General features: G+C 51.8%; 1 protein-coding gene across 5 annotated transcripts; it reads left to right on the top strand.

The window, feature by feature from the left end:
• Nucleotides 1–7,212: 7,212 nt before the first annotated feature.
• ZNF500 (zinc finger protein 500) lies at nt 7,213–18,303 on the top strand. 5 transcript variants are annotated; one of them, XM_019468499.2, is made up of 6 exons: nt 7,213–7,523; nt 10,870–11,368; nt 13,000–13,183; nt 13,400–13,464; nt 14,477–14,588; nt 16,355–18,303. In XM_019468499.2, the coding sequence occupies exons 2-6, from the start codon at nt 10,967–10,969 to the stop codon at nt 17,038–17,040; spliced, it is 1,449 nt and encodes a 482-aa protein (XP_019324044.2). In that variant the 5' UTR covers nt 7,213–7,523; nt 10,870–10,966; the 3' UTR covers nt 17,041–18,303. The 5 variants fall into 5 exon arrangements, with proteins under 5 accessions (XP_019324044.2, XP_019324046.2, XP_019324045.2 ...); XM_019468501.2 differs by lacking the exon at nt 7,213–7,523 and adding an exon at nt 10,030–10,212 and having other exon boundaries at nt 10,870–11,306; nt 13,043–13,183; XM_019468500.2 differs by lacking the exon at nt 7,213–7,523 and adding an exon at nt 10,031–10,212 and having other exon boundaries at nt 14,480–14,588.
• The last annotated feature ends 585 nt before the right edge of the window (nt 18,304–18,888 follow it).

Here is an 18,888-nt window from a genome sequence, read left to right as displayed (position 1 = left end):
ACACTTTTGCTACATAGGCATATATCCCTAAGTTGCATGTAGTATGTTCTGCATGTTTTCACAATTTATGGAAATGTTGTATTACTATTCTCTCTCTCTACATAAATGAATAAACATTAACAACTTTTTAAAATGTATTTATTTGAGAGAGAGCATGCGCACGCAAGCAGGGGGAGGGGCAGAGAGTGAGGAGAGAATCCCAAGCAGGATCTGCGCTGTTAGCATGGAACCTGACGCAGGACTCAATCCCATGAACCCTGAGATCATAATCTGAATTGAAATCGAGAATTGGATGCTTAACTGACTGAGCCACCCAGGCACCCGTTTTGCCTCTTTTAATCAAAATGGTACCTATAGTGGTAGATGTTATGGTCCCTGTTTTACTGATCAGTTTTTCTTGCCCTCTCTTTCCTTCAGCCCAGCCCAATTAACTGCTGATTCTGCTTCAGGAATCTCAGTTAGCTCCACACCTTGTGACTACTACCTTCGCTAGTATTACCTCATCTCTGAAACATTCCAGGAGCTTCCAGCTGGTCTCATTGCTCCTTCTGTTCTCTCCGAGATCTCTACTCCACAAAGCTTCCTACCGTATTGCAACACTATCCTACTTAAAACCCCAAACTCTACTGATTTCGCATTGCTTTTAGGATAAAAGCCTCAATCCTCACCAGAATTTCCAAGGCCCTCCTGCATGATCTCACCTCTCCAGCCTCTCTTCCAAGCTTCATCTCCTGATCCTGGGCCATACTTGTCTCCTTTCTGTCCTTTTTTTTTTTTTTTAAGTTTATTTATTTATTTTGAGAGAGAGAGGGAGAGAAAAGCCCAAGTAGGCTCCACACTGTCACTGTAGAGCCCAAAGTGGGGCTCAAACTCACAAACCATGAGATCATGACCTGAGCCGAAATCAAGGGTCAGTCATTTAACTGACTGAGCCACCCAGGGGTCCCTCCTTTCTGTCCTTTTTTTTTTTTTTTTTCCAGTGTTTATTTTTGAGAGAGAAACACAGAGTGTGAATGGGGGAGGGGCAGAGAGAGAGGGAATCTCTGAATCTGAAGCAGGCTCCAGGTTCCCAGCTGTCAGCACAGAGCCCATCGTGGGGCTCCAACTGGTGAACTGCAAGATCGTGACCTGAGCTGAAGTTGGACGCTTAACCAACTGAGCCACCCAGGCGCCCCATCCTTTCTGTCCTTTATTTTTTTTTTTAATTTTTGTTTATTTTTGAGAGACAGAGAGATAGAGCACAAGCAGACAAGGGGCAGAGAGAGAGGGAGACTGAGAATCTGACGCAGGTTCCAAGCTCTGAGCTGTGAGCACAGGGCCCACCGTGGGGCTCAAACTCATGATCCGCAAGATCATGACCTGAGCTGAAGTCAGACGCTTAACTGAGCCACCCAGGCGCCCCCCTTTCTGTCCTTTAAATTCACCCCAATCTCTCAGGCCTAGCGACCTTCACACTTGAGGTTCCTTCTGTGTAGAGCTCTCCCCCCGCAACTCCCTAGGTTAACTCCATCCTGCTTTAACACCTCTGCTCAACTATCACTTGAACCCAAAGGCAGGATGTGTACCCTTGTATGCTTGTACACTTGTATACCCTATGGCAGGATGTACCAAGGATATAACTAACTTACTTGTGCAGTGATTTCATCACTGTATGCCTCTTGTTACCAGATCCCAACTTCAGCTGCCCTCCCCTCCAAAGGCCAACACTCAAGAGAGGAGTATTGACTGGAAAGGAATATGAGCTTTATTCAGGAGGCCAGCCATCTGCGGGAGAAGGTGGCTCTTGTCCAAAAGCCAGTTCCCTGGTTTCTGCCTAGCCAAGAGGGTTTTAAAGGGACCGGGGGCTGTTCATCACTGAGGGGCTGCAGTGGTCTGTAACATTTCCTGCTTCTGTGCAGATTTAGTGGTGTCTATTTACAGCCTTCGGTGCTTGAGAGTTGGGCAAGAGGTCTAACTCCCATTCTGTGACCTGCGAGGGCTTTTCTCTTCTCCTTCTAGAAAGGAATGTAAGATTTCTAGATACCCAAGGAGGATTAGTAAGTCAATCATATGAACTTAAGAACACCTCTTAGGGGTGTCTTGGTGGCTCTGTCGGTTGAGCATCTGACTTAGACTGAGGTCATGATCTCACAGTGGGTGGGTTTGAGGTGACAGCTCAGAGCCTGGAGCCTGTTGGGGATTCTGTGTCTCCCTCTCTCTCTGCCCCTCCCCCGTTCGCGCGCGCGCGCGCGCAAAAAAAACCTTTTGGGATGAGCACTGGGTGTTGTATGGAAACCAATTTGACAGTAAATTTCATATATTAAAAAATAAAAAAAATAAAAAATAAATAAATAAAAAAATAAAAAAAAACCAAACACCTCTTAAAGAGCACCATGCTAATGAAGATCAAAGCGACTTCTCTTGGTAGAATTTGAATTTCAAGAAAATAAGCGCCTGCTAACCACTCTGGTAACCCCTGCGCCTAGCACAGGGGAGGACTCAGCATGCTCTGAAAAACGTGTTGAATGGTTTTGAACTTGTTACAACCTTGAAGGGCTAACGTCCCCATTCACAGATGTGTTAACTGAGGCTCAGAACCCCCCAAGACCTGGCACGGCCTCAGCAACCAAGACGCGGCCGCCCTGAAGACGAAGCCCCACCCTCTGAGGCCCTGGCCGAGCCGCCTCCTGTGGAGACCCCCAAAGACGCGCTGCACCCCACTGTAAGCCGGGTGGGCCCAGGCGTCTGCCTTTCCAGCGCGGCGCTGGGCACTCTGGGACGTGTAGTCTCGTCCTCCCTTCGGCTCCGGCGTCAGCGACTTCCGCCTCCGGCAATCACAGACCTCGCGCGATCCTTGGCGAAAGACTCGCGAGACGGCGAATCCGGTTGGCAGCGGCGCCAACGTTTATTTGCGCGCGGGCGGTGCGCTCAGCGCTTTTGCAGCCACTAGTGCAAAGGTGGGATTCGAACCTGAGCGGACGGTGTTTCCCGGTCTCTCTGGGCGGAGGGGTCCGGGCGCTCCCCAGACAGGCAAACGCGGCAGAGCGTGTTCAGCCGAAGAGGACGGGGAGAGAGAGTCCAGCGTAGCACCCGAGTCAGACCTTAGGAAGCCTGGGTTATTATTACGGGCTGAGTGCTCAAACCTGGTGCTTCGGGGCTGGGGTTCTGGAATCAAAGACGTGGGTTTCAGGCTCATTTCTGTCACTTCCTGACTGTGTGACCCTCCTTGGTTTCAGTACTTAAAACTCGGAGCTTCAGGGGGTTTTACCTGTAGAGATCACACTACCCCTATTATTACTAGATTAAGAATAGACGGAGAAATGTGTATTGCCAGGTGCTCAGAGATTGGTGGCTGATATTATTTCAAAAGCAAGCAGACAGGACAAGGAATATTTGGGGTTGGATGTTGGGTTGGGGCTGTGCATTGACCTGGAAGGTCTCTATCTCTTAGGTAGACGGTGGGCGGGGGCCCTTGGCATCTTTTGAAGTCTTTTCTTGAACAACTTGTGCCTTTAGAAACCTAAAGGGCACTTCACTTCCTATTTCTGGAGATCAGTCTTCCTGTCTGAGAGAGAGAGAGAGAGAGAGAGAGAGAGAATCCGTTTACTCTGGTGGTGGTGGCAAAGGTTCCTCGACCAAACTCTACTTAGGTTACTCTGAACTCTCAACAAGGCCTTGGCTTTGGACTTCTGTATTCATTTATGCATTGCCCAATTTTAGCAAGAATCCGGCAGGGTCACTTTAGCCAATACCCCAACCCTTTATACCTGATTGGGTTCTTCACGCCCCAGCATCCCTCAGGTGATGTCTGATCACCCCAGCTTGCCTTCAGGAAGAATCCTACTAGGTTGATTTTGTCAGAATCCCTCGATGTCTCCTCTTACTAATTTTCCATCCTCCTCCACCTTGGCTATAAAGCCCCACTTTTCCTTGTTGTACTTGGAGTTGAACTCAGTATCTCTTCCTTACTGCACACCCCCTTGCAGGGGTCCCTGCACCTACCTTTGGTCTGGATAAAGCTTTACATACCATTGTGTAACACATGAGTCACTTTTTCCTAAACAGTGATTGAGAAAGTGCACTCCTCATCTGTGCCTTTCTCCCTCTTTGTGTCTGCCTCTGTCTGTCTTGCACAGGCTGGCTCTCCTCTGCATGGCTGGCTTCAGCCCTCAGTAGGGCTGAATGGATTTTTGAGGGGAGACAGATATTTTACCTTTGTTTCTCTACCTTTAGCTTTGGCCTCATGCCCTTTTGGAGAAAGCTGTTGAAGAAAATATTGAAGCTAAGGAGATGCTGGTGGAGCCCAGGTGAACGGAGGGTCTTTTTGTGTAAATATTCTCCACCTAAAGGAACAACTGCATCACTCTCTCTCCTCCACTATCAGCACCTGCATCATTTTATACGACTATGTATGTACGTCTATGTGTGCGCCAGACTCGACCTGGAAGCATGTTGGTGGGTTTTATTTATCTCACACAGGATTTATTCTTTTAACGTTCATTTATTTTGAGAGAGAGAGAGGGTAAGCAGGGGAGAGGCAGAGAGGGAGAGAAAACCAAGCAGGATCCACACTGTCAGCGCAGAGCCCATCCATAGGGCTTGAATCCATGAACTGTGAGATCATGACCTCAGTCAATGTCAAGAATCGGACGTTTAACCAGCTGAGCCACCCAGGAGACCCCCACATAGGACTTAAAGCCGCTTTTGAGGCTACATTCAAAATTAGGAGTTTCTACCTAAACCTCCATATGTCAGACTTCTGAGAAACAGTCAGACTGGCTGGCAGCATGGGGCCTGCGCCCCCCACTACTTCCCATGTCCCTGACACTGCCTTGCATCAGCAGCTGTCTATGCCAGAGCTGCTCTGTTTCTTGTGGTAGGGAGAAGTTCTCCATGCCCATGTCACTGTCCCACATGGTATACACAGAAGACCAAGATGGACATGTGTTTTAAGAAAAATGGGAGAAACGCGCCTGAGTGGCTTAGTTAAGCATCCGACTCTTAATTTCGGCTCCAGTCACGATCTCACAGTTTGTAGGTTCGAGCCCCACATCGGGCTCTGCACTTAACAGCACAGAACCTGCTTGGGATTCTCTCTCCCTCTCTCTGCCCCTCCCCATCCCTCTCTCTTGCTCTCAAAATAAGTAAACATTAAAAGAGAGAGAGAGAGGGAGATCACTGTCTCTACCATGTGAGGGCACAATGACAAGGTAGCAGTCTGCAAGCCAGAAGAGAGCTCCCTTCAGGAACTAAATCCACTGACACCTTAATCTTGGACTTCCAGCCTTCAGAACTGTAAGACATAAAAGTCTGTGGTATGTTGTTATGGCAGCCTGGCAGACGAAGACACTGTGTTTCCCAAAAGGAGCGTGTGGAATCTTCACCCCATTCTGAGTGATGCGTGAGCTGACCACACACAGGAGAGTCTAGCAGATGTCATCCCTGGGAGTAAGGATTTCCAAGTAAGCCTGGTGGTCCTTGAATCCCCCTTCCTCCACACTCCAGCCTTTCTCCTTTATCCTGGAGCAGCTCTCTCGGAGGAATAGTCATGCTTTGCAAGGCTGTTCTTACTTGTCTGGTTCTTATTTGGCCTGCTGTCTGTAGGGACAAGAAGATAAAGTTTCAGAGGTGCCTGGGTGGCTCAGTCGGTTGAGCGTCTGACTTCGGTTCAGGTCATGATCTCGTGGTCTGTGGGTTCGAGCCCTGTGTCGGGCTCTGTGCTGACAGCTCAGAGCCTGGAGCCTGCTTCAGATTCTGTGTCTCCCTCTCTCTCTGCCCCTCCCCCACTCATACACTGTCTCTCTCTCTCTCAAAAATAAACATTAAAAAAAAAAAAGATAGGGGCGCCTGGGTGGCGCAGTCGGTTAAGCGTCCGACTTCAGCCAGGTCACGATCTCGCGGTCCGTGAGTTCGAGCCCCGCGTCAGGCTCTGGGCTGATGGCTCGGAGCCTGGAGCCTGTTTCCGATTCTGTGTCTCCCTCTCTCTCTGACCCTCCCCCGTTCATGCTCTGTCTCTCTCTGTCCCAAAAATAAATAAAAAACGTTGAAAAAAAAAATTAAAAAAAAAAAAAAAAAAAAAAAAAAAAAAAGATAAAGTTTCAAATGCTGGGTGATTCAGGGTATAAACAATGGCTGTCTCCTGCCTCCTGTTAACTGATGTGTCCTTCTCGTCTGTCTCAAATTTAATAATGGAACCAAAACACAGCCAGACTCCAAGGAGAGGGTTCCCAGCATTCACAGCTTGTCTCTCATCCTTTCTGTTAGTGAAAACAGTGACAACACTAATGCTTACTGACTGCTTCTTTGTTTCACCCTAGTGTGAAGTATTCTAATGTACTAGCTCATTTAATCCTAGCAAGTTTCCTCTGGGGCGTAGGTCATGTTTATCCCCCTTTATGTCACCATCATCAGGTTTGTGAATCAAACTTGTATAAGGTTGGGAAGCACAGGTCAGTGTCCGAAGAACAAGTGCTTCCTATTAATTTATTCAGTCATTCAGCAAATATTTACTGAGCACCTACTATGAACCAAGCAGATTTTCCCACTATGTTTAGAAAAACAGAGTGGGTATTCTGGCCCAAAGTAGCCACTTTAAAGGATAACCTCTAACCTTATCCTTTAAAGGATAACCAGGGGCGCCTGGGGGGCTGAGTCCGTTAAGCATCTGACTTTGGCTCAGGTCATGATTTCACGGTTTGTGAGTTTGAGCCCCACATCAGGCTTTGTGCTGACAGCTCAGAGCCTGGAGCCTGCTTCAGATTCTATGTCTCCCCCTCTCTCTGCCCCTCCCATGCTCATGCTCTGTCTCTATCTCTCAATAATAAATCAATGTTAAAAAAAAATTTTTTAAAAATTAAGGATAACCAGAATCTTCCAAGAAATCACTCGGATATTTATTTCAAGGCAGAGCTCTGATTACCGGGCTGGCGTTCAGGAGTGCCTTAGGTGAGTGGTTGGGGCAGCAGGCTCTGGAGTGGACTTGCCGGAGTTTGACTTGGCTTTGCCACTTTCCTAGCTGTGTGCGGCCTTGGCAGAGTTCTGCACCTCTCGGAGCCTCAGTTTACTCATCTAAAACATGGGTCATAATGATATCTATAAAAGAGAGTCATTGTGAAGATTTCAGTAGCACAGTAAGAAAATCCCATGGACTTAGGAAGTGCTTTAAAAACATTAGGTTTTATTATTAGCTCATAGAGGCCTTATAAAAAGTAACAAAACACCCATTATATATCAGTTTTGGGGCATGGTAGCTCCATGACGACTCTCTTAGATAATGTAGTCAAATTAGCTAAACTATTTGACTTGTATATTGAATTTTTTTCTTACTCATTTGGATACTGAGAAATTGCTACCAAAGATGACAACTTTTGGAGAGCTTGATTGTAAACCCTCGTTTCCCTGCCACAGTTAAACACCAAGAGCAAATGCGAGCTGAATCGATGCTTTGTCTGTGACGATGGAACCATGGCATCGGTCTGAAGGGAACTTCCCCTCTGTCTTCCGAGAAGCATATGTGTGGGTCGCTCAGTTGCTTGCAAACTTCTGTGAGTAGGAGGCTGCCGTTTTAACTCAAACGGTCTTGTAGACTCCATAACCACTACGAAAACAAGCTACAGTTAGAAGTATAAATATAGTGATATGTGTGTATAACGATAAATACTTCTCATTCAGACCACGAACAATGCTTGGGACCTTAGTAGCCCCGTGGGCCTCTTACAGGAACTCCACGGCACCAGGCATCTGAGACCCACGCACTGAGACCGCGTACTCCATCTCAGAGTAGCTACAAGTCATGAAGCCTAAGGAGCGTTTGTCACGTGCTGGATATTGTCACGGGTGTTTTACAAACGTAATCTCATCTAATCCCATCTCTCAGCTCCCTGAAGCGGAAGCTGTGGCAATCTTCATTTTACGGGTGCGGAAGGCAAGGCACACCTTGTTGACAAGGGGTGGAGCCAGGATTCGAAGCACTGGCTTGGTGTACGTCTTTGGAGGCCCCAGTTCACCCCGATTCACATTTGTTAGGGGCCGCCTGTTTGTGTCTCCCCCCATAATAGAATTAAGACCGAAATACTAAACAGACAAGCAAACATGAAATCCTGAGCAAAGGAGAAATTTGTCCTTTTAATCTCTGTCGGTTGTAGTCACTGAAAATTGCCCAGACAGGAGAAGGCCAGAGCCTGGGTCACTACATAGACTTGGTAACTTCTGTGCATACGGCTCTGAGGAGGAGATGCCTGGTTCCCACAGCTAACCAGGAGGCAGTCAGAAAGGGGAAGGCATGGGACAGCTTTGAAAATGCTGGCGTCCCCACACCTGTCCCCTTCCCTAGATGCAACCCAGCACGTTCTGCAACTAGATGATGGTTGTCAGCCCTACAGAACTTGCTGACTGTCCCTCAGATTCTCCACCAGCCTCTTCTGTTTTCCTCCTTTTCCCTCTCCCATTTTATTTGTCCTTTCTTCTTCCTCTCCTGCTATATGCTCCCTGTGACTTGTTCAAAGTTCCCCTTTGCACATTCTGTTCCCAAAGCAAATCAGTTGGCAGGCCTCTTGTGTTGGACTTAAGTACCAGTTCTCTGAATAGCTCCACATGTTGGTGTTAGTTTATTCTTAACACCCCCGCCTGTCCTGACCAGCACCCTCATGTTGAAGAAGAAACTGAGGCGTATATCATCCTGCCTTTCTTCAGACCCCACCACAAGGCTGTGGTGGTCTTGAAGGCAGTCCTGAAATCTGCTCTTAAAGATGCCTCCCACTCAGGGGGCGCCTGAGTGGCTCAGTTGGTTGGGCGTCTGACTTCGGCTCAGGTCATGATCTCGCAGTCAGTGAGCTCAAGCCCTGTGTTTGAGCTCTGTGCTGATGGCTCAGAGCCTGGAGCCTGCTTTGGATTTTGGCTCCCTTTCTCTCTGCCCCTCCCCAGCTCATGCTCTGTTCTGTCTCTCAAGAATGAATAAATGTTAAAAAAAAAAAAATTATTTTAAAGATGCCTCCCACTCAGGGAGAGGCTGTCTCCAGAAATAAGTCATAGGCATCCCAGTGCCTTGTTCCGCTTGGTGTGCTCACAATAAAAACTGGATGCTGGATGTAGCAGGGGAAATGAAACATGAGACAGAATGCAGAGTAGGAGGGGGAGAAAAGCTAGTGGGAAGATGGGGTTAGGTGCTAGGTCTGGGGATGCCAGAACTAAAGGACTCAGGGATGGCCTGGTCCTTATGTCAGCGATAATGCTGATGGAGCACTTACCATGTGGTAGGCAGGTTACCCTCACCAAGACCCTTTACCTGCTTAAAGGGCCAGGGGCTTAGTGTTCTCCAGTCTGGACAGTAACACCAGGGACCATTTGTCTAGTTCACTTCCTGTTCATGGTGCCTGCCTGTTACAAAGCAGAGCCCAGTATTTGTTGATTAAATTAACAAATAAAAGAAATCAGCCATTGGTATCCAAGATGCTCCAAATAAGTAACTTTCTGGGTCTTCAGTTCTTAGTCTCTAAAATTAAGGAGTTGGACTAGGACAGATGCCTGGATTCCAACCTCACCTCAGCTCTCCACTTACTGAGGGTGTGTGACCTTGGTCTGGTCACTGAACCTCTCTGCCTCCTTTCCTCATCTGTAAAATATTGCTAATAGTACCTACCTCCCGTCTTTGTTTCAAAGATGAACTGTTAATAAGTTGCAAAGTATTTAAAAAAGAGCCTGGTACATACAAAGTACTATGTAAGTAGAAACGTAAATTTACAAAATCCCCTCCCACCGTGGACCTTTCTCAGGCTAGGGGAGGGCGAATGGAGGCGACACGGGTAGCATGGCCCAGAAGCTACGGGACCTCGAAACGCTCCCCTACTCACTGAAGGTGCAAGGACTACGATACCCATAATGCTTCCTGTGGTCCCGCCCACGCGGTCTCATTCCCACGCGCTTACAGGTAGTCGGCCAGGGGTTCGAGGACTACGTTGCCCACAATGCATCTCGCGGGCCTGCCCTTCCAGGCTTATTCCCACCCTCGACAGCCGGCCCAGCTAATGGCGCGAGGACTACATTACCCACAGTGCTGCGGTGGGTCCGCCCACACGGCCTCGTTCTCTAGTACCACAGCGGGCTCAGCCCGTGGCTGGAAGAGGACGTAGCTTGGGTTCCGCTTTGTGCAGGTTGTCGGTCTAGGGTCTAGCCGGCCCGCCTGCTGCACTCCCCGCGCCCACGGTCCTGCCCCCGGCCCGACCCGCCGCGCTGCCGGTGAGTGCGGGCGCGGAGTTCCGGCCCACGCCGCTTGCGTCCCGCAGCCCTTCTTCACCAGAACCCGGGGTTGTGCTCGGCCTGGGCCACCGCTCACCCTGCACCTGAGGACGAAACCGGGGAAAGCATGCCCGGCCGGGGAGTCCCTACTCTCTCAGGACCCTGGAGTTGGAGGGGTCGTGGTGACCCATCCACCGAGGGTACCCGGCGGGCTTTCAGGGCTTGCCGAGCCCGAATTGGAGGGTCAAGTCGTGACGGAACCCGCGTCCCCTTGGACACAGAGGGCCCTGGTTCTATTTCCAAGGGGACCCCATCCTAAAAGGGCCAACCGTAGTAATGAAAACTGCACTTCCCAAGCTCTGGCCCCGTTCCAGTCAGTGCTCAAAACCCTTTGCAAAATCCCGGTTAGTCCTTTAAAAAGCCTATGTGTAGGAATATCATCATCTCTACTTTTTGAACGAGGAATCGATGCCCTGAGAGTTTAAGCAACTTGCTTAGGAATTACCAGGGGGCTTAGAAGCAAGGACAGTTTGATTTACTTCAGGTCTTTTGCCAATGAGGGTGAGTTGGCTCTGGGGCTAGGGCAGGGCCTTATGGGTGTGGACACTTAACTAGCCCCAGTGCTGCACCCCAAATGATTATGTTGTTTCTCCACAGAGCCCTGAAAACATCACTTCCAGTGTCTGGCCAGAGGTACAGGGAGAGACAGATTTGACCTTTCAGGCACAAGAAAGAGCAAGACTTGCCCCAGACAATGGCGACCACACCTGGTCTCCAGCCTCCACCACCCCTGGAGCAAGACGAGATCCTGATCGTGAAGGTGGAGGAAGATTTCTGCTGGGAAGAGGAGCCTTCCCTGGAGACAGAAGACCCCAGCCCTGAGACCTTCCGCCAGCTCTTCAGGCTCTTTTGTTACCAGGAGGTGGCCGGACCACGGGAGGCCCTGAGCCGCCTTTGGGAGCTCTGCTGCCGCTGGCTGCGGCCTGAATTGCGCACCAAAGAGCAGATCCTGGAGCTGCTGGTGCTGGAGCAGTTCCTGATGGTGCTGCCTGGGGAGATCCAGGCCCGGGTGCGGGAGCAGCAGCCGGAGAGTGGTGAGGAGGCCGTGGTCCTCGTGGAAGGGCTGCAGCGGGAGCCCAGGAAGCAGAGGCAGCGGGTGAGGTGGGGGGCAATTTGGCCCTAAGGTGAGGAGATGGGGCCCCAAGACCTCAGGGCTCTGCTCCTAAGATCTGCCTTTGGAGATTCCTTGGGCTGTGGAGACCGAGGCCTGCCTTGGCCATTGGGAGGACCTGGGGCTGCCTGTACCTGTGAAACAAGGCAACTGCAAAGTGTTTCTCAGCCTTGGCCGATGGGTGTAAACCTGTCGATTAAGCACATGTAGCCCCACTAGCTCTCTTTGAACTGTGTGGTTTGGTTCATTCACTTCACCCCAGCATAGGTCCTACACAGGTTTTGATGGGAAAGAGGCTGGAGATCTTCCAAGGCAGGGCCCTGGGGGTTGAAGAGATTCCAGAAGGAGAGGAGCACTGGGAAGAAAGAGCAGGGGCTGGTGGGTGTCCCAGTTAGAGCTCCCCCCCACCCCCAACCTCTCCAGAGCTGTGCTGGCCAGTGCAGTGGCTATCAGTAACATGTGATTTTTTTTTTTTAACGTTTATTTTTGAGAGAGAGACAGAGTGTGAGCAGGGGAGAGGCAGAGAGAGAGGGAGAGGAGAGAATCCCAACCAGGCTGTCTGAGCTGACAGCCTGATACAGGGCTCCATCTCATCAACTGTGAGATCGTGACCGGAACCAAACTTGGGAGTTGGATGCTTAACCGACTGAGCCACCCAGGCGCTCCCACGTGTGATTTTTTTAATTAAAACTAAATAAAATGTCAGGTGTAGTTCCTGAGTCACACTGGCCACATTTCAGGGGCTCAGTTGTCACACGTGGCCAGTGGCTACTGTACTGGACAGCGAAGATATGGGACACTTTGTTGTCATGGAAAGTTCTGTGGACAGCACGACTCTAGAGCATGCTCCCAACATCTTGTAACCAAATTGGAGTAATAGGGAAGTCTTAAATTTTTCTTGCTCAGATTAGATTAGTCCTACTGCATAGCTCTTAGCTCGGATTGGATTAGTTCTTTGGCATGCCTTTCCTCTGTCTCTATGCACCCCATAACCTCAGGGGACTGTCTCTTCTTAGAAGTGTGGGATGTCGAGCTTGATGCAGGGATCCTTGGCACTGGTTTTAAAGTTTTCTTATCCCAAGTACTATTGCAGAGCTCAGTAAACGCTGAGACCCAAGTTGATCGCGTTCACCTGTTCTGGAATTGGGACGTAGATGGTCTCAGAGCACTTGTCACTGGCTTCAGGAAATGTAGCACGTGCTATAGTGTGAACTTCTGAAATGAGATCTGATTCAGGGCCTTTCTGGTCCAGGGTCTGTGGGGAACACCAAGGAAGGAGGGGTAAGAGAGTGCAGTGTGATGGGGAGACAGTGGAGTCTCACTCAGGGGCAGAGCAAGCCTCCGTTTGTCCAGGTTGGGAGCCTGACCTCTTCCCAGCTCACATTCCTTCTCCCAGAACAGTCTGGAGGGAGGACTCTGTGCGATGCGGAGGGCTGTGGGGGCAGACCTGGGGAGGTAGCCGGCGGGGGTGGTGGTGGTGAGGCACAGCTGGGGGGAGCCTGGGAGCCTGGGAAGGGAGCATGGCCAGGGGTGCCTGAGGCAAAAGTGGTTGGGGACCTTGTGGGTTTTCTCCCAAACTTCTGGGAACTGCTGGGCAGATCTCCATCTGCATGCAGGGCCTGGAAGTGCTCCCTGATGATGTACTGCCCCACGGGACAGGAGAACAGTGCTTGAAACACCAAGTGGAGGCTGAGCCAGAGGGGCTGTCTCTGGAGGAAGGGTCTGGATGCTCCAGCCAGCAGCCCCCAGCCCAGCTGAGCCACACACCAAAGAGGAGCCCCCAGCTCTGGCCAAAGAGGGGTGAGTAGCCATCCCTCTGGATGAAGGAAGCCCTGCAGGGAAAGGAAGCAGAGGGAGGAGGTTGTCACAGGAGGCTGGGCCACTGCATGTGGGAAGGACAGGTTCCTGCCCAGGACTGAGCGTAGGTGCAGAGTAGTTGGCCCTGTCTGGGCCTTTGCTACTGTTTCCACACCTGAGCTGTGTGGCCTTCTCTGACCACTCTGTGTCTTTCCCCAGGCCCAGTGGCCTCCCAGCATCAGGAGATGGCACCAGCCACGTCCTTCGTTTCATCCTGGTCCCAGGTGAGTGGGTGTTCTGCTGCATCCCTGTGTGTCCCACGCCCTTGTTACAGGGACACTTTCTCCATGGCCAGGTCCAGCTTTCGGAGGTGCTCCTCGTGGAATGACCCCTTTACCCTTACTTTCACCTCCTGGAAGTCTTCTCTCTGATGCCATCTGGGTATTAGGTGTGTCGCAGAGGATTCCGGGGCTTAGTGGTGGACTGGGGCAATTGCTTCAAACCTAGCTGGGCGCTAGATTCTTGGGACCTTGGGTAAAAATATAGATTCATCCCCCAGCCCTGGCCTGGAATCAGAGCCTCCGTAGCTTGTTTAAATAACAGCTTTATTGAGATATAATTCATATACCACACAACTCGGCCATTTAGAGTACTTAACATTTAGTATACGTATAGAGTTATGCAACTATCGTGATGGTTTTCAAAACATACTCCTCTTCAAAATACCCGGTTCCCGTTAGTGGTCCCTCCCCACCCCTGTTCCCCAGCCCCTGGCGGTCTTCTTTCTGTCTCTGTGCATTTGCCTCTTCTAGACATTGCTTGCTTGGGTTTTAATGTGCTCCTCAGGTCACTGTGGTGCTAGATTTGGGAACTACTGGCCTGGAGGCATCCTGAAGTTCCCAAGACACCCGACTCAGGTCCCAGGGCTGCTGGTTCGACCTGAGGCAAGGCATGTCTAACTCGTGCCCCTGAGGAGCATGGGCCCCAGTGGCTGAGCGCGCAGTGGACCAGCTGCTCCATACGGTGGCTCTGTCCATGGTGTCTCTGGGCCTGCAGCAGTGGGACACGGCTTGGTGGTGACGGTGTCCTCCCAGCTAGCAGGATTCCGCTGTTCTGTGAGCGGAACTTGAGGAGCAGGAGTGGATGACCGTATATGGAGAGGGAAGGTGTAGGAGAGAGGCAGTGGGGGAGGCAAGCAGGATCTGCCGTTGTGTTACAGGTGGAGGGGGTGGGTGAGCCCGCTAGGCCGGCCGCATGAAGGAGCCGTGGCAGGGGACTGAGTGGGTTGCACTCCAGCAGGTGCCGGTGACCTTGGAGGACGTGGCGGCATACCTGTCCCAGGAGGAGTGGGAGTGCCTGGACCCGGCTCAGCGGGGCTGCGTCTGGGATGTGCTGCCCGACAGCGGGGGTAACGTGCTCATCAGTGGCATGTCTGTGATGTGGGCCAGTCTCAGGGAGGGTGGCTCCTTCCCTTAGGCTGGCTGTGGCCCACTTGGCATCTCCCAGGCCGTCCCCCTGCCCAGTACCGTTCCTGTCTCTCCACCACAAGCCAATCCTGTCTCTCCACTTACCCAAGCCAATCCAACAGTTGTTGGACTGCAGTGGCCCAAGGAATCCCTGGGGAGCATGTTAAACTAGGAACTCACACCCCGCACCAGGTTGGTTCCATGGGCCGGGCACACTCCCTGGAGAGCCTGCTCTGCACCCAGCTGAGTGCAGCCTGCAAAGGCAGGGTTGCTAGAGACCCGTCAGAGGCCCAGCTGCAGTGGGGAGAGTATGGCTGCTCAGCTCATCCCAGGCAAGTGCCCAGAGCTGTCCTGGGTTCCTCCGTTCACACGGCTCGTCCAGTTTCACTTAGCCTCTGTGCCGCCCGTGACCCCTGTGGGTAGAGCTGCTCCTGGCAGGGCCTTGGCCATCCACAGCCTCTCCTTTCCAGCCCCGTCCCCAGCTCATCCCCCAACACTGTCTGGTTTTGAAGGAATTGAGGTGCTTGTTTGGTATCAGTTGGATTTCTTCAGAGAAACAGAACCAATTGTGTGTGTGTGTGTGTGTGTGTGTGTGTGTGTGTGTGTGTGTGTGTGTGTGTGTGTGTGGTGTGTGTAAGTAAAGGCATTTATTTTAAGGAATTGGCTCATAGGATGGTGGAGGCTGGCAAGCCTAAAATCTGTAGGGCAGTCCTGCAGGCTGGAAATTCAAGTGAGAATTGATGTTGCAATCCTGAGTCTGATGTCTGCAGGGCAGGCCAGCTGGCACGAAACCCAGGCACAATTCCTCTTCTGGGAAACCACAGGTTCTGATCTTAAGGGCTTCAGCTGATTAGATGAGGCCCATCCACTAGTACTGAGGCTGATCTGCTTTACTTACAGCTGAGTGTAGATGTTAAGTAGAGAGTATAGCAACCTGAGAGGATTTTTTTAAGTATATTTATTTTGAGAGGGTAGGGAGAGAGTGTAGGGAAGGGGCAGAGAGAGAGAGAAGGAGAGAGAGAATCCCAAGCAGGCTCTACGCCATCAGCACAGACCTTGATGCGGGGCTTGAATTCACAAACCATGAGGTCATGACCTGAGCTGAGATCAAGAGTCCGATGCTTAACTGACTGAGCCGCCCAGGTGTCCCAACCCAAGAGGTCGTTTAGCCTGGTTGTGGTGCCATTGTTCAGTTAAACACCAAAACACTGTTGACATTGGGGCTGGATAATTCTGTTATGCCATCCTGTGTGCCATAGGGTGTTCGTCAGCCCCCCTGGCCTCCACTCAGTAGATTCCATTAGCAACACTCCACTGCCTGGCTGTGACAACCAAAAATGTCTCCAGACATTGCCAAGTGCCCTCTGAAGGCCACCATTGCCCCAGGGTTAGAATCCCTGGCTTAGAGCCTAAGAGCCTAGACTCCAGAGCCCACCCTGTAACTTACTAGCCAAGTGACTCTGGGTAAGTTCTTTAACCTTCCCGTGCCTCAGTTTCCTCATTTTAAATGGGGTCATAACAGCACCCACCTCCTTGGCATGGTGAGGGTTTCACGAGCTGCTGCCCATGGTTAATTATCTCCATCCAGGGTCTGACAAGCACTTCCTGCTGAGTGTTCTGAGGCTCCGCCCAGCCTTTGCTTTCTTTCTTATCAGGAGCATCCCCTCGCCCCACGAAGGCCTCAGGGACTGTGCTTTCTCTGTCTCAGGGCTTGGGCTGCAACTTGAGGATGGAGAGGGCGCCAGGCAGGACGTGCCAACGAGAAGGGAGCAGGACCGAGAGCTGGTTGGGGGCATGACCAGGCCTGAGCAGTCTCTGGAAAGAGGAGGACCCCGGCGGGGTGAGAAGCCGTACGCGTGCCCTGAGTGCGGCAAAGGCTTCAGTAAGACGTCCCACTTGACCAAGCACCAGCGCACACACACCGGGGAGCGGCCCTACAAGTGTCAGGTGTGCGGGAAGGGCTTCAGTGACCGCTCCAACTTCAGCACGCACCAGCGGGTGCACACGGGCGAGAAGCCCTATGCGTGCGCGGAGTGCGGGAAGCGCTTCAGCCAGAGCTCCAGCCTGGTCATCCACCGCAGGACACACACCGGCGAGCGGCCCTACGCCTGTGCCGAGTGTGGGAAGCGCTTCAGCAACAGCTCCCACTTCAGTGCGCACCGGAGAACGCACGCGGCTGAGAAGCCCTTCGTGTGCCCGGCCTGTGGCAGGGGCTTCCGCCGGGGCACCGACCTCCACAAACACCAGCGGACCCACAGCAGAGAGCAGCGCCCCCCAGGCCAGCGGAGCCCCACAGCGCGGCTCCGGGAGGCCCCTGGGCCAAAGCCTGGCCGCCGCTCATTGAACTGTCCATTTCCGGGATCCGTTTCAGAATTTCGAGGTCACAGTTCATGAAGCTGCTGGAGTTGTTTCTGTTTTGGAACCAAAATCCTAACCTTAAGGCATTTCACACTGATCCCATTTGCCCCTGGTGTGGGCCCAGCTTGTGGCAGTGGGACATTTCAGGTGCTCAGGCCCAAGGAGGAATCTGGACACGGAGTTCGGCAGTGGCGGCTAGACACCAAGCCGGGTGTACGTGGGTCCTGGGGCTGCTGTACAAATGGCCACGACCTGGGTGGCTCAGCACCACAGGGACGGACTGTCACAGTTCAGGAGGCCAGAAGTCCAAAACCAAGATGTGGGCAGGGCTGCCTCCTTCTGGAGGCCCGGACGGAGAGACCATCCCAGGCCTCTCTCCTGGCTTCTGCTGTTGCCGGTGTTCCTGGTGTCCATGGTTTGTGGCCACAACACTCCCATCTCTGCCTCTCCCGTGTCTCTGGTGTCCTCTTGTAAGGGCACAGTCGTTCCATTTAGGGCCCCTAATCCCGAATGACAGCATCTTAACTCATTACATCTGCAAAGACCCTGTTTCCAAATCAGGGCACATTCTGAGGTTCTGGATGGACATGAAGTCGGGGGACACTCGTTAGTCCACTTCAGGGAAACCTCAGTGGCTCCCATTCCTTACAGCATTAACATACCCCAGCCTTCCCTGGTCTCCCCCCTTTCCCCTCCAGCCTTGCCACATTTTCAAAACATAGCCTGTGAGAACTTGTTCCGTATCCCAGTGGTGTCAGCGGGCAGTGGGATGAGTTGCGGGTCACCTGCCTAGAGCCACAGCTGTTCTAAAGGACAGATGACTCATGTGAGTACGCTTCCCTGATAGCCCATCTTCCGACCTCCGCAGGCGTGTGAGGAAGCCTGTGGAGATGACTGACATCTGTCCCCACAGCAGGAGCCAGGGCCGCCTTTGCTCCATCCCCAAGTGGCCAGGACAGAGGCAGCGTTGGTTGCCCACTTTGTCCTTCTGCGGTGGACATGCTTCTGATCTGTGCACATCCACTATCTCCTGGGTGGCTGAGGGGAACAGTATAGAGTACTTGTTCCATTTAGTTATCACTGAAGTCTTGGGGGCAGCTGCTGAAACCACTGGGTTCCGGAACATTCCACGCAGGGAGTATGGCAGTTTCCCATGGCTGGGTGGCCTTGGACCTCAGGCTGTGCTCCATTCTATTTGTCACCCAATCACTGTATATATTTTTACCTTCCAGCATAACCCAGGTTCCAGGGTGCATGACCTACTCTCTGTTTCCCTAATAAACAAAGCGGGTCCTTCTGGCCTCGTGTGCTCTGCCCTATGTGTTCTTTAGAGAAGGGGGGCCACTCAGTTTAAGCATGGTGTTTACCTTCTAGGCCAGCTTCCAGAGCTCCAGCACTGCCGGTAACCCAGCTTCCCTAAGTAGCTGCGAGTCTGCAGGCTCACTACTGTCGTGTCCAGGCTGGTGCCAGAGGTGGCCGCCTGCTTCCCGGCCTGGGACCTGGGCCTGTTGATGCCTCTTCCAGAACATTCTCTCAAGCAACCCTGAGACATACGGCTTTTGTGCCTCTCCTTTTACAGAGGGGAAACTGAGGTCCTGAATGGTTTTAGCACCTTGTTCAGGTGGCAGAACTGGTTTTGAGCTCGGGTCTACCACGTCATCTTCTTGACTTGCCTTACTGGTGGTTCACTGCGTTGAACTTGGAACAAAGAAGTTATTTTGTGTCACTGTTTGTGAAGCATCCCAAATTTCTGGCATTTGAAAGGGATAGAGATGGGGGGGGAAAGCTGGCCATTGCACTTGACAGGCCGCATGGGTGGAGGTGTGTCACATTTGGGCTTCTGTGGTGGAGCCCCGACCACACTGCATGTGTCCTGGAGCAGAG

Source organism: Panthera pardus, unplaced genomic scaffold (genome assembly GCF_024362965.1).
Source record: "Panthera pardus isolate Hobbes unplaced genomic scaffold, ASM2436296v1 HiC_scaffold_4, whole genome shotgun sequence".
NCBI classification, from domain to species: domain Eukaryota; kingdom Metazoa; phylum Chordata; class Mammalia; order Carnivora; family Felidae; genus Panthera; species Panthera pardus.
Note: the sequence above shows the minus strand (reverse complement) of the source record. Positions and strands in the feature narration are given on the sequence as shown.